Source organism: Ipomoea triloba, chromosome 9 (assembly GCF_003576645.1).
Source record: "Ipomoea triloba cultivar NCNSP0323 chromosome 9, ASM357664v1".
Lineage (NCBI taxonomy): Eukaryota > Viridiplantae > Streptophyta > Magnoliopsida > Solanales > Convolvulaceae > Ipomoea > Ipomoea triloba.
This window is the reverse complement of record NC_044924.1, coordinates 8809464-8826041: the sequence shown is the minus strand read 5'-3', so window position 1 is coordinate 8826041 and position 16578 is coordinate 8809464. Positions and strand designations below refer to the sequence as shown.

The following is a 16578-nucleotide window of genomic DNA, read 5'->3' as shown; positions in this document are numbered from 1 at the left end:
GATGGCCAACAGTACAAAGAGAATGATGTTACGTTATTTAAGGTCTTAGACATTGGACAGTGACATAGCATACTGTGTAAGACTCTTGAGTGAGGGTGACCTGACCAAGACTGTTATACCAATCTTCTAAAGGTGTTTTGGAATTAATGAATGCAACTAGACTTTGTATTGGAAGTTTGTATAACCCTCTTGAGCTTTCTCCCTTAATTAAGTAGAATTTGGTTGGTATTTAGATCTTTTACAACAAAAAATAAGGGGTGAAAAAAAGAAGACATTAGTATCAGTAGTGAGATGTTTGACAAATAGGAGAGAATTGCTTAAGTATGAACATGTAACACATTTTATAACTATAGGACACGTGAAGGAAATGATATAGAAGTATGCCAAATACTAAAAATATTCAAATTTGTGCCATGACCGACTTGAAGAGTGTTGCTCCTTGTGTATTCTTCTACTTGTTGTAGCGATGAGAGATCCAGATTAGCATGATAGGTGGAACCAGTGTCTGGGAACCAATTCTAAGATAATGGTGTAATAGCTAGATCGTTGGAATAAGTCATGTGTGTTTGAGAACTGGTTGCCCCGAAATACCTCTTATAGCTATGGCCACAATTGCAGCCTCGACCTCCTCTATGTCCACGATTACAACCACAGAGTCTTTAGGTGAAGTGGCAAGTGGTCCATATTAAGTGACAAGAGTTGTAGGTGGCTGTGGGGAAGCCGGAAAAGAAATGTTGTCAATGTAGATGAACTAATGAGCAATGATATAGTCATTTAGTTTATCAATTGTCACAGGTTCTTTTGTGGTCAATGAAGATACCATCGCATGTTACTCAGAGCGCAGTCCTTTAAACAGGCATAGATTCTGCTCATCTAAACTAATTGGTCGGTTGGCTTCTGTAAGTAGTATAATTAAACCCTTAGCTTTGCCAAGATACTCACTCGTTGTGGAATCCCCTAGGTGCAAACACTGCAGCTGACTAAGTAGACTCAAAGTGCGTCCCCGTGAGGGGGGCCCAAACGCAACTTCAATAGCTTATCATAGGGCCCAGCATGTGGCATGTCACACACCAACATACATACCTTCATCGGACAAAGACGAGATGAGCATGGATGAAATAGAGGAATCCTGACGAACACAATTTTTGGTTGCATGATTGGCTACAATGGAACACCCATCCGAAACCTAAATAGAGGAATGTCTATAGAGTATTAACAGGCACGTGCCATCAACGTATCCATTGAGTATGACCGTGAAGAAAATGAACAAGCTGAATTTTTCAGAATAAATAATTAGATGAGGTAAATTTGAGGGAGATAAAGTGATGGAATGTTTGTAGAGTATTTATTGAGGCTAGGGTGGGTTGAGAGCCCTGGATCATTTTGGTCTATTGATACCATATATGAGAACAAGAATTTTTAGAGAGAGTTTTATTATTGATCAACCATATTTAGAAAGTACATGAAGGGATATATTTACAGGGGTACAAGATATATAGTCCTAAGACGTGAAAGTAAGGTTACAATAATACTCAAGTTTCCACTTGCCAACAAAAGACTAAGTCATTGGCAACTCTATTTTAGGAGCAACTCAACTAGGTTTGTCCAATAATTTATTTTATATTTGTAAAGTTTCAAGTTTAACTTTTTATAAGAGCTATCTATCGACTTTCTTAGTTTAATTTGGTTAGCTGTGAACAAATCAAAATCAGTTACCTTCTTATAATACTTTGCTGATCGAGTTAGGATCACAATATAAGTTTGGATAAGCATGCAAGTTTCACCCACAAGATGAAGTCTACCACTACCACTCAAATGATTGATTGAATTGGATAAAACTTTGAGAGTTGACTTCTGATATTGATTCAATATAACGAATCCTTCACATTTTTTTGTTTTACTATAAAACAATAATTTAGCATCATATTTTTTTTTTGAAACTAATTAGCATCATATATATCAATAATGTAATTTATCCTTACTATTACGAAATTTACTTATCTGTGGTTATCAATAAAATGTATGCGGAAGACCTTATGTTATAGCCTATAGGGTCGGTTAAAAAACAGTTGACAATAATTAAATTAATAATTTTTAAGTATGATAATCATGTTTCACCTATTTAGTCACTTCTTTCAAGGTGTTGATTTATATTTTAGTTATGTTGAGTAATCCCCTTTAGTAGGCCAACGCCAATCTAAAAAATAAATTTATTATAGTACCTTAGCTTAAAATGGACTATACATTGTACATGACCTAATAATGTAAAATACATGCAAGTTGCATATATAGACTAGGTAATAGGATTCATAATATTTAATTATTATATATGAACTTCATACGTATGGATCAAGTGTGACATATCATTTAAATCACTTATAATATTAACCCTTAATTTTAATAGGTAATTTTAAAATCAACAATATTACTCTCTTTTTCTACACTTTGTCAACATGACACGTACGGATTAACTGAAAAAAAAAACCATTGTTTTCCAATAATTTAATTAGAATATGTGGAGAGTAATATTCAATAAAAATACACTAATTAAAATTTTCCTTTTGAAATTAACTTAAATAACTTATACATATATATATATATTATACTGATACTGATATTTGTATTTTATATAATACAACTAATTTACCCAAAAAAAAATACTCCAACCCCATATTGACAACTCCTTCAAGTAGTTGATGTAAAGTCAACTAAGGTGTGTGGTTAATAGAGTGATGGAGGAGAAAGAAAGAGAATGTCGTTTTCCACATACAATCATCCATTGGAAAAATCGAACCTGGAAGAATACACTATTAATACGGTCGTTAATGTCGGCTTAAACTATAGGAAAATGTTTGCTCCCAACGTTTTATCACACCTGGCCTTTTCACGTTAAAGTGATTATATATTGTCTTCTCTGAAAAGAGTTAGGGAACAGATACAGCCCGATGATTATAACAAGTTTGATTCTTTTAACACTTTTTCAGTTGCGTCTATCACATGAGATCTTCTTAGTACGGTATTGACATTTTTTCAGTTGAGTCTATCGCATGAATTTTACCGTCGAACACAGTGATTAATCCCCTCGCTGGATTGTAGGCACCTTTATTGGATGGGACAACTGGCCTAGAGATTTAAGGCTGCTCCATACCCAAAACCAAGGATCGAATCTTTAACCTTTGGTTAAGGATGAATGAGTCACTTTCAATCAATTACACCGTCCAGGTTAGGAAGAAGATGAATTGTTACATCTTCAAACCACATAATGTTACAGTATCATTGTGCTTTTGTAAAGTTAAGGAATTAGAGGGATCATCTGTACAAACAATAGTGTGAGAGTTACATATTATTTAATAGGTTCAATGGTTCAGTGTGGACACTAAGTAATGGTTCTCCAATCTAGAAGGTCGCTAAGTTACCATAATTTATTTTTTATTATCCTGTTGAATTGGATTGTGGGACCTTTAAATAACAGATTTTATCTTTTTTTATAGATAAAGAATTATTGGATTAAGACACACAACCTACCATAATAAATGTTTAATTATATATAGTCTCTTCCACTTGTCTTTTTGTCTTTTGTTATTATTGATGATGCTTTTAACTTTTTAATTGTCTACCCGATTTAACCTGCCAGACTAAACAGTGAACTAAAAATTAAGCATGAAATAATTTTTTTAAAAAAAAAAGAAGTTAAAGTGCAAAGTAAGATTTGAACTACTTTATCTGTCCTTTAATTTCTTTTTCTTGTCAGCCTTTTCAATTGAAATTCCTCTATAATATTCACTTTTTACGCATCAAATTTTTAAATCTATATGCAATTATTGTACTAATTGTTTTATTTACTTGTAATTGGATCCATAAATTCACTATTAATGAATTAATTAACGAATATCATGATCTTTTTAATTTGCAAATCATGCAATGTTAGAAAATGAATGATAGTGATGGGCAAACCTTGAGTTGTAAATGTGAGATGAGCATATGTTAGGTTGTTCAAGTTGGACATGTTTATTGTTGACAGAATAAAGGTGTAGATATATTTACAGAGGCCCCGTTGTTACATGACAAGAAAGTGAACATTTTTAATATCCCACCGGACAGTTAAGAACATGCATTCTTTGAGTACTCAACAAATGCTAGACTTTTGCGTACTATTGACAATGCTATAAAATATATATATATATCCTGTAGGAAATTCCAAGCAGTGATTGAATTTTAAAGGGTTAAAGGTAGGAAAATGATAAATTTATTGGACTTGGGTGAAATTGGGCTTTTAGTAAATATTCGGCTTTCAGCGTTAAAAGCGAGCCTAACCCATTAATAATTGAGATATGAAGGCAGGATTTTCAATAATGGGTCATAGGCCCATTTAGTTGCATTTATTGGATTTGATGTTTGGGATCGAGACAGGAAAGCTGCAATGGCCCATTCCTCACTTTGGATGTTATGCCAGGCAATCGCTATATCGTTATATATATACTCTTATGTGTATTTGAGATTTTATTTTATTTTTTTAATATTCAAGTTTTTATTTTTATTTCATCAAACAATATTTTGAACGCTATAAATATGCTCAAGTGTATTGTGATTTTCTTGTGACAAAATGTGAAATTCGCTCACCCTTAGCGCCTTCACAGGATTGTGGAATGATAAATTATGATGACTCAACTAATCAACAAATGCTAGACTTTTGCTCATTGCGTACAAGGAGATCCCTTATATTGAAAGATTGTTCCCACACTACCGCCAGTGAAAGTGGTCACTGGTCTCTTTTGAAAAATTTCATTTATATGATAAGTTGAACTATTCATGCGGGCTATTTGAGATTTAAAAAAAAAAAACGTAGATGATCTAATTTCGCCAAACTTATCTTAAGCCTATAAGAAACCAGTGCAGAGGTAAATCACAAGTCGTGCAATTAGCCCAACCAAACCTTCTAGCATTCTTGGACCTGTCTCCAGTAATCACTTTTATGTTAGATGACGTCTATTTGAGATTTTCTTCTCCCAAAAGGTTGAATTTCCATCCTGGCAAAACATCTGGAAGGATGTAAATTATGATAACTCAACTGAACACTGCGCACAACAAGTCTCCCTCACTTTGAGAGGTTACTCTTACACTATCACTGATGAGACTCGATCTCTGATCTCTTCTCCCAAACTTCACCACTGCGACCAGTTGAGCTGCCCATGCGAACATATTTGAGATTTTCTAACCATATGAAAGGGAGTTGGAAAGAGCAGAGAAAATGTTAATATGAAGACAAAGTAAGAAGGTTGAAAGGCTAAGGGAGCATTTAATGATTTCCACACCAAACCATCAGACCTCGGTAGCCTATTACAGCTAATTGACAATTAATTTGCATCTGCTGAGAAATCATATTTTTGTTTTGTCTGTGACCGGGTCACCATCAACACATACTTTGCTTTCCAATGTGGATTTTCATGTATAACTCAATTCATTAATTAATTTGAAAAAGAGTTAATAATATTGTTCTGTTGGTAATTGCATCACTGCATCTTCATCTGTCGATTATAAACATATATGAAACTAATAAATTATTAAGAGATATCTTAGGATTTATATTTTTTCCCCACCCACTTAATTAGGGGTGAAATTGTGAAAACAAGCTAATCCAAACACGATCTAATTTAAAAATTTAGACTCAAGTTCAACTCTTAATTTTTATAACATTTGAATTCGATTTGATTGGCTCGAGTTTAAATTATATATAAATGATTGTCAAACAGTTCGATGAGTCACGAACTAAAGATTTAAAATTCAAACTCAACTCAATCACTTAACGAGTCAACTCAAGTCAAATTTTATCCAAATAACTTACGAATGAATTGACTCATTTGTACCCAAACTCTAGGGGATAGGGGTACCGTTTTTATTTATTTTTAATTTTTTTGGATTTCACTCAAAGCATGTTTGGTTGGATGGAAAAAGTTTTCTTTAAATTTGAAGAAAATAGAATTTTCCTCCATTTGGTTCATGGAAAACTTTTTCCATAGGAAAATACTTTGGTTAGTTTTGAAGAAAAAAATATTCAAGGAGATGAGTAGTATTTTGTTTTTCATGAAAGTTGAGAAAAAAGTATCATTTTGTTTACCCTCACTATTATTTATTATCATTGTGTAGGAGCATTTTAATCTTTGTACTCATTATTCCTTACCATTCAAACCCTAACGAAACAACATAACCAATATTTTCATTAGTATCTCTTCTATCGACCAAACAATAAAATCAATTTTTTCGATAATTTATTTTCTATGAAATTTCAATTCCATTTCCCTCAAATATTTTCTACAACCAAATAGGGCCTCACATCTTTTGTTTTCCTCATAACACGTAAAAAGATGTTAGAACTTAGAACGTTATATTATTTTATCATTTTTTTGTCTTATTTAAAAAAAATAGGTGAAATTTATTTCAGTCTTGTATTCTTATCTGAATTATTTATTTATTTATTTAAAAATATTCTATCGATAATATTCCTTTTATAGAAAGTATATTTTATTATATTTATTTAGAATTGTTATAAGCAATTACTATTTACTAGTCATTGTCAATATTTAATTTTAAAAAATTATTTTATGACAAAATTCACATAAATCCCTAAGTTCAGCACCAAACTATCAGAAAGGCCATAATTGCACACAAGTGGGAAGAGGGAGACCCGTCGTCTGCTGCCTTTGCCTCCCTTAAAAGCTCTTCTTTCTATTTCAACCGATTCCTCTCTTGCTATTAGAGTGGTCAAAACAGATCCACTTGAAGATTTTTCCTCTTAAAAAATTAAAAAATTATATAACAGATATTACCTTGTAAAGAATTATGAGTGTTTAATAACAACTTTATATAATCTATGTAATAAATAAAATTTATACTCCGTATTAACTATATATATACACACACACACATTGTGTATATATTCATGTGTACACGTGGGGCGGGCTAGGATTGCATGAACCCTAGCCCGTGGGTCGATCCGTTTTGACAGTACTACTTAGAAACACAATTTATATTCTAGAAATTCATAATTGCAGTACTAAAAATACACATTAATTGGCGCAGAACTATGCCTTTAGGATCAGGGTCCACCTTGCAAGGTGAACCCTGGTCCATGATATTATAAGTTACAACTCGTGGCAGTTTTGCTTGGCTCGTGGCGGGTCACCCGTATGAATTGGACTGATGTAGCGGGTACTGATAAGCTACTTTTTTCATGTGGGTCTTAATACAAGTGTCTATATCAAGATTTTGTGTATGAGAGTAAAAATAAGAGTATATATAGTATTTTCTAATTTACTCTAATCTTCCTATGGCCTTGCAAAACCATACAACACTCTCGAGAATTGAAACAAGTATTAAAATACTCCAACCAATGCGATGAGTAATTAATTAGAAGAAGGTTTAGTAGGTAGCTAGTATTTGGGAGAAGTAATTAATTAGAAGAAAGGGGATGATGAGTAGGTGTTATGTTCATATTAGTATTATTAATTAGTTATTTAATTATTTACCAAAAAAATGAATTATTATTGTGTAAGTCTATCTATAGCTTGTGAAGGTGTTAAAACTTAAGTCTTAACATATAGAATTGACTGATTGTGTATATTTTAATATTTGACATGCCACACTAACTAAATTATACGTATCTGTTAACTAATTTAAGAAAAATCATTAATGTTTACCAAGTCATCATTCTTGTTATAGCACAAACTAATTTGGGAAGGTTTAAAAAAGAGAAATAATTTTCTAGAAGAATCGAGGAAGGGAAGAGTAGAAATGGAGGAAGAATACTAAAATAAAATGCAGAGGAAATGAATCATTTTTTTTTTATAAATTAGGATATAAATCCAAATTCGGCAAAATTATTTATTGGCAAAAGATTAATAATGTTGCTAAATTAATTTATTGAGTTACTAACTTACATCATGTTATGCAATGTTTATGACCCATTGAGTTCGCCTAACTATTCAATCCATGTCCAGGTTGGTCGAAATTTATTATTATGCAAAATTTACATAAATTTGTTATGAATGAAGAATTAAATTAATGACTAAATAAGAAATAGAAAGTCAATCATTTAAACTAGAAGTTAGATTAAGTGGTCCTCTCAAAAGCCATTTGAATCATGAGCAATGAAGACAAGTTTGGACAAGTAGATGCGCTTAGCTCGAATTAATTAACTTAAGAATTCTGTCGATAAATTTCGAGTTGTCCTTTCACAAGAACGACGTAGCACCTATACGGCTACACCTATAAACTACCACTACAATTTGCTACCTGGTCAAACTATTCATTGACATTGCTAGACTACAACATCGCTTTGTCATGCTGATCAAAATAAGTAGATAAATTATGTGTTGAAAGATGTCTCAGGAGCCCTGCACATTCAATTATTCAAAGATGGCTTTTGACCGTTAAGATAGCATTTAAACTCAATTGACCAACCCGCTCCATCTTTCTTGTGATCTAACTAATTGTCTAATTTTCAAAAAAAAAAAAAAAAAAAACTAATTGTCTAATTTTGTTTAGGCTCAGTATGTATTATTCAGCACAAGTAATCCACATTATTGGCTGTTAATACATCTTTATCCTATTTATTATCATATTGAGGATGGTTAATTGGTTATCGCTTTCAACATTGATCATTCACCTATCTTTTTATTTATCTTACCAAAACTGAATCAAAATAATTTCCACCAAAATATATGTCATGTTTGGTAATATAGTTAGCTTTGTTCACTTTGAGAGGTTGCTGTCACACTGCCACTGGTGAGACTGAATCCCTGGTCTTTGCTCTCAAACTTCACCCCTGTGATCAGTTGAGCTGTTCATGCGGGCACTTTTAGCTTTTTCTCTTCCATATGTTTGGTTGTAATTTTAATTTGACATTTATGTGTTTGAACATTAATTTTTGTATGAATTAATTTTATGAACTATAAACATTTTGTTTTACTTTAAATATTTTCAAATATATCTTCTTACTTTATATTTTATTAAAATATATTGGTTTCATTATTTTATATTTTAATATGTAAACAAACCTATTTAAATTTAAAATTATTTAAATTTTATGAAGATGCCATTTTTAATCTTTTTACATTTATTGAATTATTAAAAAGTTAATTTCACCAAACATGATCAATTTTGACTTATTTGACCACTATTAGCTATTTGACTTGGTTAAACAACTAATATATGTGTTTGATTAATTAACTTTTTGTACCAATTTATTACTCCATAACGCTAAAATTCAAAAAATTGCATAAAATAATTTTTTCGATAAGCTTTTTAAGAAAGTTATTTTACATGTAATCAGCTAATAGCTAATTACGAAATATCTTTCCACAATCAGCTAATAAACTCACTAACCCAATCAGTTAACACATATTTACCAAACTGTTAAATGCTCCAAATATATAATTTTATATATCCCTAATTTCTTAGCTCACAAAGCAATGGCCAGCAATATAATTAAAGTAATAAAAGAAAGGCTAGAGTCAATCATAAATTATTGCAAAATGCTGGTTGTCTTTAATTAGGTAAAACATTGAAAAGCAACAAACATCTTTGATTTCATCGAAACATCATAATCTTTGAACAAGAAATGATGTAATGGCTTATCTTAAATACAGTGACCCACATCATACCCTTATTAAATTAATACGTAGTAAACAACACATCCAGTAATTTACATTTTTCACCCATTTGGCTGAAGCAATAAGAGACATTTAAGTCTGGTATTCAAACTTATAAATTAATATTAATAAAAAGCAATACTATGTATGGGAACTTTAATTACACCGTATCTTAATATGTGATAATATTATTATCACTAACTTATTTTACCCGGCTATGAGTGGAGTATTACATATGAACAATGTTTACTTAGTGCATATTTTTAAAGAATAATTGAAAATTTTTTGTAACAAAAAAAATATATAATTTTTTCTTTAATAATAATTCATATTATACGGATTCATCAAATACATAGTATTTTCATTCAAGACACAATATTGTTTTTTGAAACACTCAATTCGTTATAGGCAAATTATGCTATGAACCCATGTCCATGTTTATAATTTTAGAATTCTATGTTCACAATTTTAAATCTTAATATACAAAATTACATTACTTTTTTTTTTTTGAAGAGCAAAATTACATTACTTAATATACAATTTTGTTATATAGATTAAAAAATTGTGTTATACTATTGAATATGGAGTTATGAAATTGTGAATATAGATTTCTGAAAGTGTGAACATAGAGTTCTGTAACTGTGAATATAAAGTTCAAAAATTATGAATATAGAGTTCTAAAACTGTGAACATAGAGCTTTAAAAGTGTGAACATGGGCCTGAGTCCACACCTTGCAAGGTGGACCTGGGTTCATGACATTACAATTGTTCTTTATAAATATCTATTATATACTTTCTCAATCCATTTTAGCTCAAAGAATCAATGTACTCACCACCCAATTGAAATAGTATTCATCACACTACATACATAAGTTGTTCTCACAAAAAAAAAAAAAAAAAAAAACTACATACATAAGTTGCATTTAAGATACAATAAATATTCTTTATATTATTGCATTTTCATGTATCTATAGCACAATTCACATACCATTTTACTAGCCGCTTTGTTAGGTGTTTAGTTCAACTTCTAAATTATAAATAGTTTATTTAATATTCTTTCTGTTTTATTTTATTTTTAAGTTCACTATTACGGGTCAAATTAACTTTTTTTTTCTTCGCTTATTTTTTACTGTAATATTTTTAAAATTTTTAACTTTTATGTTTGATAATACTTTTTAATGTAGTTTGTGGATATATAAATATAATATATTAATACTAAACTAAAAAAAATAAATTATAAATAACTTAGGTCAAATCTTTTTTTTTTAGTAGAGATGGAATTTGAACCTGTGACCAATCATTTAGGATAGCCACAACTATGCCGCTTATTAATATTGCAACTATCATAGATTCGACTTGTCTCACGATTTAATATCGTTGAGATAGTTCCACACAAGTGTGATTCATTTAAAAAATATTTGAGATATGAACAATGACGTTGATCAGTTAGTTGAAAATCATTTTTTACCTAAAATAATTTCATATAAAATTTATTAAAAAAAAAAAGGTCATATAAAATAAAATGTTGCTCCGGGGTCCGGGTATCTCAAAAAAGTAAATTATGCGACGAATTTTATTAGTGACGGATTTTCGTGGAAAGAAGTGAGCGCACGCGGGCGAAGTACATGCGGTAAAGCTACATCCGCCGCTGCTTTTAAATCTCTCTCTCTCTCTCTCTCTCCTGTGCTAACATTTTCATGAGATTCTGAAGTAGAAGGAGACGCGGGAGGGGGCAGATTATGAGCTCCACGAAGAAGAGAGGGGGGAAGTGAGGATTGGAGCTTAGGATCACATATAGTGTACGTTAGAGATGAGTCGTCTGGCCCCATTGGCTGAAGTTCCGAATGACGAAGAAATGGAGGAATTGTCCAACAACTGTTCGAAGAAATCACACACATGGAGAAACTGGCTCAGAACCCACTTGTCGTCTCTGCTCTTTATCCACAAGAAATCTGACCACAGAATCCTTCTCAGTGTTCTTGGCTGCCCTCTCTTCCCTCTTTCTTTCCATCCCAAACTTCCTATTTCTCAAGTAAGCCCTCTCTCTCTCTCTCTCTCTCTCGTTCTTGATCACTGTCATTATTCATATGCCTTTGGTTCTGTTTATGCTTTGTTCAAAACCCAATTAATCACACTCTAATTGTCCCATTTTATGTTTGATGGTTAGTTTAATTAAACATTCCTTTAAGATTGTATACTTCTATGTAAGTTAGGTATTAAAGAAATATATAGTAGTAATGTTACTTTTGGGGTAAACTAGCTAATTTAGTCGAACAGTTAGCTTGGTAACTAGGGTTTTAAATTTGGATTTACCTTTTTGGTTTGAACGGATCAATTTATCACTCGGAACCACCTCCACCTTTGTGGCTGGGGTTTCCAAAAATCAAAGTAATGTTAGGTTAACTTGCTTTTTTACTCCCATGCCTGAAAAAGTGTTGATGCAACAACTTTTAAGAAATTGTTGCATCCATTTTTAGCTGGGGATGTTAAATGGGGGTGAAAAGCATCATTTTCCACGGAGAATTGTTATGAGAGGAAACGACAAATTAGAGCAAGATCAGAAGTTTCGATGTATGTGGTCCGCGGATAGGAATTCTGCATAATTTTTGTGCCTGTATACACGTGTTTAATTTTTCCTTGCTTGTTTTATATGCCTGGTAATATAATTTGCTGTCACATCTATAAGATTAATGGCAACACTTGTAGCTTTTTAGTAAAGTTGCAATTTTTATCATTTTTTAGTTTTGTGCTTTAATGGCATGCTTTGTTCTTCTGGCCTGGAGTCTGGACCATGCTGTTACAAGTGGTTGCAGACTTGTAAACATCAATGTTTGGTAGTTTCTGAGTGTTTTATTTTCTACTTAAATTATACCACAACCCATTCCTCTTTGCCCTACTCACTGGTTGCTTTCTTTAATTTATTGAACCACTACAAATCATTCATTGATATGCGGTAAAGACTTTGAAGTTTCAATGGTAAACAGCATTTTTGCAGGCACTGTCTGGAAAACAATATTAATAATCTGTACAATTTTAATAATCCCATGTAGTGTGTTTTGTTTTCTATAATAATATTAAATCAGGATTATGAGTTATGGGGTAAGAAGAGTGAAATAATTATCCCATATCTGAGTTGGATTCAGTCTAGCGATGTTTGTGGAGGTTGCACATGCACATGTTTGTACTTCTCATTTAATATTCTAGCATTAGGTTCTACTCTGGACAGACATTTACACTATACTGGAGGGTATGGTGTAGAATAGTTACTGTAAGAAAAAACATATGAACAAACTTTTGCTCTGTATTTAATGAAGGGATCTAAATTTGTAACTAGTAAGTACTCTTGCCGTCCAAAATAATTGTTCATGTTGACTTTTTAGTACCATCATTAAAACTTGTCTACTTTCTTCGTACTTAATCTTAAATAGGTACCATAAATGGTTCTACTTTTTAGTTTTTACTGTTACCCTTATAATGAAGATAAAAAAAAGTTAAAGAGTTACTCAAGGCAAAAGCCTTTTCTCTGTTATCCTAAATTATGTATCTATGGTAAATGAGCTTGGCTCGACTGGATGAGCTTGCAACCCTATGACATTGTGGTCTAGTGGCACCCGGTTGCACCCCATGTGGAAGGGGGTGGGTTCGAGCCTTAGTGGAGGCGCTGCTGTCTCTTTGTGCTTCAGTAGGTGTTGAGAAAGTAGTTATGAACAGATACTACATTGTAACAGAGTCAGTAGTACTAAAAAAAATGGCAAATGATATAATTAATTTGGAAAAGATTAATGATTAAAGTCTTCACAATCCAGGTCTCGTCATCAGCAGAATACATAATACAACACTTCATGGCAGCAACTGGTTGCCGGAAGGTGGAAGGGATGGTAAAGAACATGTATGCTACTGGAAAAGTTGTAATGGCGGTGGTGGATGAGCTTGGCTCGACTGGTTCACCTGCTGGATCTGGGAGTAGTGTTTCACAAAAGGGTTGCTTTTTTATGTGGCAAATGGTTCCTGGGAAGTGGCTAATTGAACTTGTTGTGGGCGGTCACAAAATTATAGCTGGCAGTGATGGCAATGTGGCTTGGCGTCACACGCCTTGGCTAGGTGCTCATGCAGCTAAAGGCGGCATTCGTCCTCTCAGACGTGCTCTCCAGGCAAGTAACTGCCGTTACTATTTCCTTTCAAGTTCGTAATTGTTGGGGAACTCTTGGAAACCAAAAACTAGTTAGGTCACAGAACCTTGGGCTAAAAATGTTTTATAAAATCATAGCCGTAAATTCTAAAATAGTATTCCCTCCACTAGTGGCAGACAAGGAAGGCCAGTATGGATCTTGTTTTTTCATTAGCTTTTGCATGTTCTTCTTCCCTTGTGTGGTCTAGTTTCTGAGTCCACTTCCACAAATCATGGCATTTGCTAGAATAGGTGGGGCATGTGGCCACCTTCTCACCTCATTTTCCACGGTCTTCCCATATGCCTCTACAGAATATATACATACATACCATCTGAAAAGATAAAAGGGAGTTAGAAAGTTAAAGGAACTAAATACTAAAATGTAAGAAATAATCCTTTGAATGAAAGTGGTAAAGTGGTAAGTTAGATGAACTAGGTGAAAAGTGTAATGGTGCTCGACAGGCATTTAGCAATCTGATGGTCGTGCCAAAGGGGCCAAGTATCAAATGATGTGATTTGTGCAACAGGTACAACCTAAGTAGCATTGAATACCCTCCTTAACTTGAATAAAGTCCTGGCAAATAATAGAGTTTGCTATTTACACGTATAAAGTGCCCAGATCTGGGATGTACTGTTCCATAATGTATTGACTTACAAAGTCTTTAGGTCACTATGTTTCCCAAATATGTATCATGTTCTGACAAAAGGATAGAGTTGGCTATTTACACACATGAAGAGACTAGATCTGAGATATTTCACCATAATGCATGGACTCAGTAAGCCTTTTGGTCATATGGTCAGTACCCTTTGGCTGGCATAATTATTATTTCAAGGGGTTCATATGAAATTGAGCTTATTCACCTCATTAGAAATGAGCCCAAGTGTATTCTTTGTTCACAGTGTTTGTTGGTATCTTTCTTTTAAGTTTATCGAGTTGCTTCATATCACTTTGCTGACTATTTCTCGGTTTAACCTTAAATTCACCAAGCAGGGGCTTGATCCTCTGGCTATATCAGCTGTGTTCTCGGGAGCAGAGTACATCGGGGAAAAGCATATCTTGGGAGTTGATTGCTTCGTCTTGAAATTATCCGCGAGTCACAAAGACCTGGCTGAACGCAGTGATAGCACCGCGGAGATGATAAAGCACATTGTGTTCGGTTACTTCAGCCAAAGAAGTGGCCTGCTCATTTACCTCGAGGATTCATACCTGACCAGAATTCAGTCCCCTGGTTCCTTTGCAACATACTGGGAAACCACAATGTGCACAAGGATAGAGGATTATCGGCCCGTAGAGGGAGTGATGATAGCTCATTCTGGCTACTCGAGCGTAATAATCACAACGTTTGGAGACAATCTAAGGACTGGGCCTGCCACCACGCGAATGCAAGAAACATATACCATAGATGATCTCGCGTTTAATGTCCCCGGCCTTTCCATCGACTCCTTCATACCTCCTGAAGAATTGCAGAAAGACTGTTCAGAGGAAAATCTTGATTGCAGATATCCATTGCAGCAGCAATAGCAAAGGAGCATTGCTGTGTAGTTGAATGGCTTTTTTAGTGAAGGCACTAACTTGAAGACTTGAAGTCCTAGACCATAAAATATGACCAATTCTGTATATATAGAATATAGGCTTGCATTGAACTGTTTGAAATATTGTCTTCATTTGCCATGCATGTTAAACTATTAGAGTAGTACTACGCTAAGTGTACCCTTTGTTGTATAATGAAGTCGAAAAACTAACTCTGAAGAATTTCTGCAGTTTCAGTATGTACTGAGCTCTATCTCTGAGGTTTTCTGAGACCACTATTTAGTATTTACAATGACGATCATTATACCATGGATCATAGTATATATTGAAATGTAGAAATACAAGTTTGTTTTCAGTAAACTGTAAATGCATTTTGTACTATAATACATGTTTACTTTTAATAATTTCATTATATTTTAATATAAGTTTATTTTTAGTGTAATGTAATATTACTTTTATGGTCTGTATGGAAACCTAAAAATGTTTTTTCTGAAAAATAATTTAATTTTTTAATGTTTACCTGAAGTTCAAAAAACTAATTTTTTTTTTCTATTAAGAAATTGATTTTTTTTTTCTATTTAGTTCTTTTCTCTGAAAATAAAAACATTATTTGTAATAATAATAATAATAATAATAATAATAATAATTGGTTGTGGTTATGTGGTGGTGATGACGTGTTGCTGGTGGTGGAGATGGTGCTAATTATAATCCGAAAACTGACTTAAAAATATATGATAGAGAAGATGATGGTGCTAATTATAATCCGAAAACTAACTTAAAAATATATGATAGAGAAGATGAATACAGGAAAATAAAGAATTCGGAAAATGCTTTCTTGACAAAAAATCTAGGAGGACATTTTTTTCGCCAAATTGGGTCTCTTTTCTGTTGACCAGAATCAATATTTTCCTTTATTAGCCAAACACGAAAAAATTCGAAAAATGATTATTGGAAGTCATTTTGTGAGTTTCCAAATGGACCCTTATTGTACTACTAAAAAAATAAGCATGTAGTATACTAAAAATAAACTTGTGTAAGTGATTCACAATATAATTTGTCAATAGTTATACACTTATACTTGGACAAGATTAGGTATGTGTTACTATTAATTAACATATTATATACATGCATTTAATATATTATGTACTTCTTACATTTTATTTACTGGTACATAATTCGGAGGTACATAATATGTCAATTGCAGGTACATAATCTCCTACATAATCTGGATC

The 16578-nt window shown here is 32.7% G+C and overlaps 1 protein-coding gene across 1 annotated transcript; it reads left to right on the top strand.

Annotated features, from left to right (window-relative positions):
• The first annotated feature begins 11264 nt into the window (after positions 1–11264).
• On the top strand, positions 11265–15701 carry LOC116030424. The gene is made up of 3 exons (XM_031272672.1): positions 11265–11679; positions 13454–13798; positions 14807–15701. The coding sequence occupies exons 1-3, from the start codon at positions 11458–11460 to the stop codon at positions 15335–15337; spliced, it is 1098 nt and encodes a 365-aa protein (XP_031128532.1). The 5' UTR covers positions 11265–11457; the 3' UTR covers positions 15338–15701.
• Positions 15702–16578: the final 877 nt, after the last annotated feature.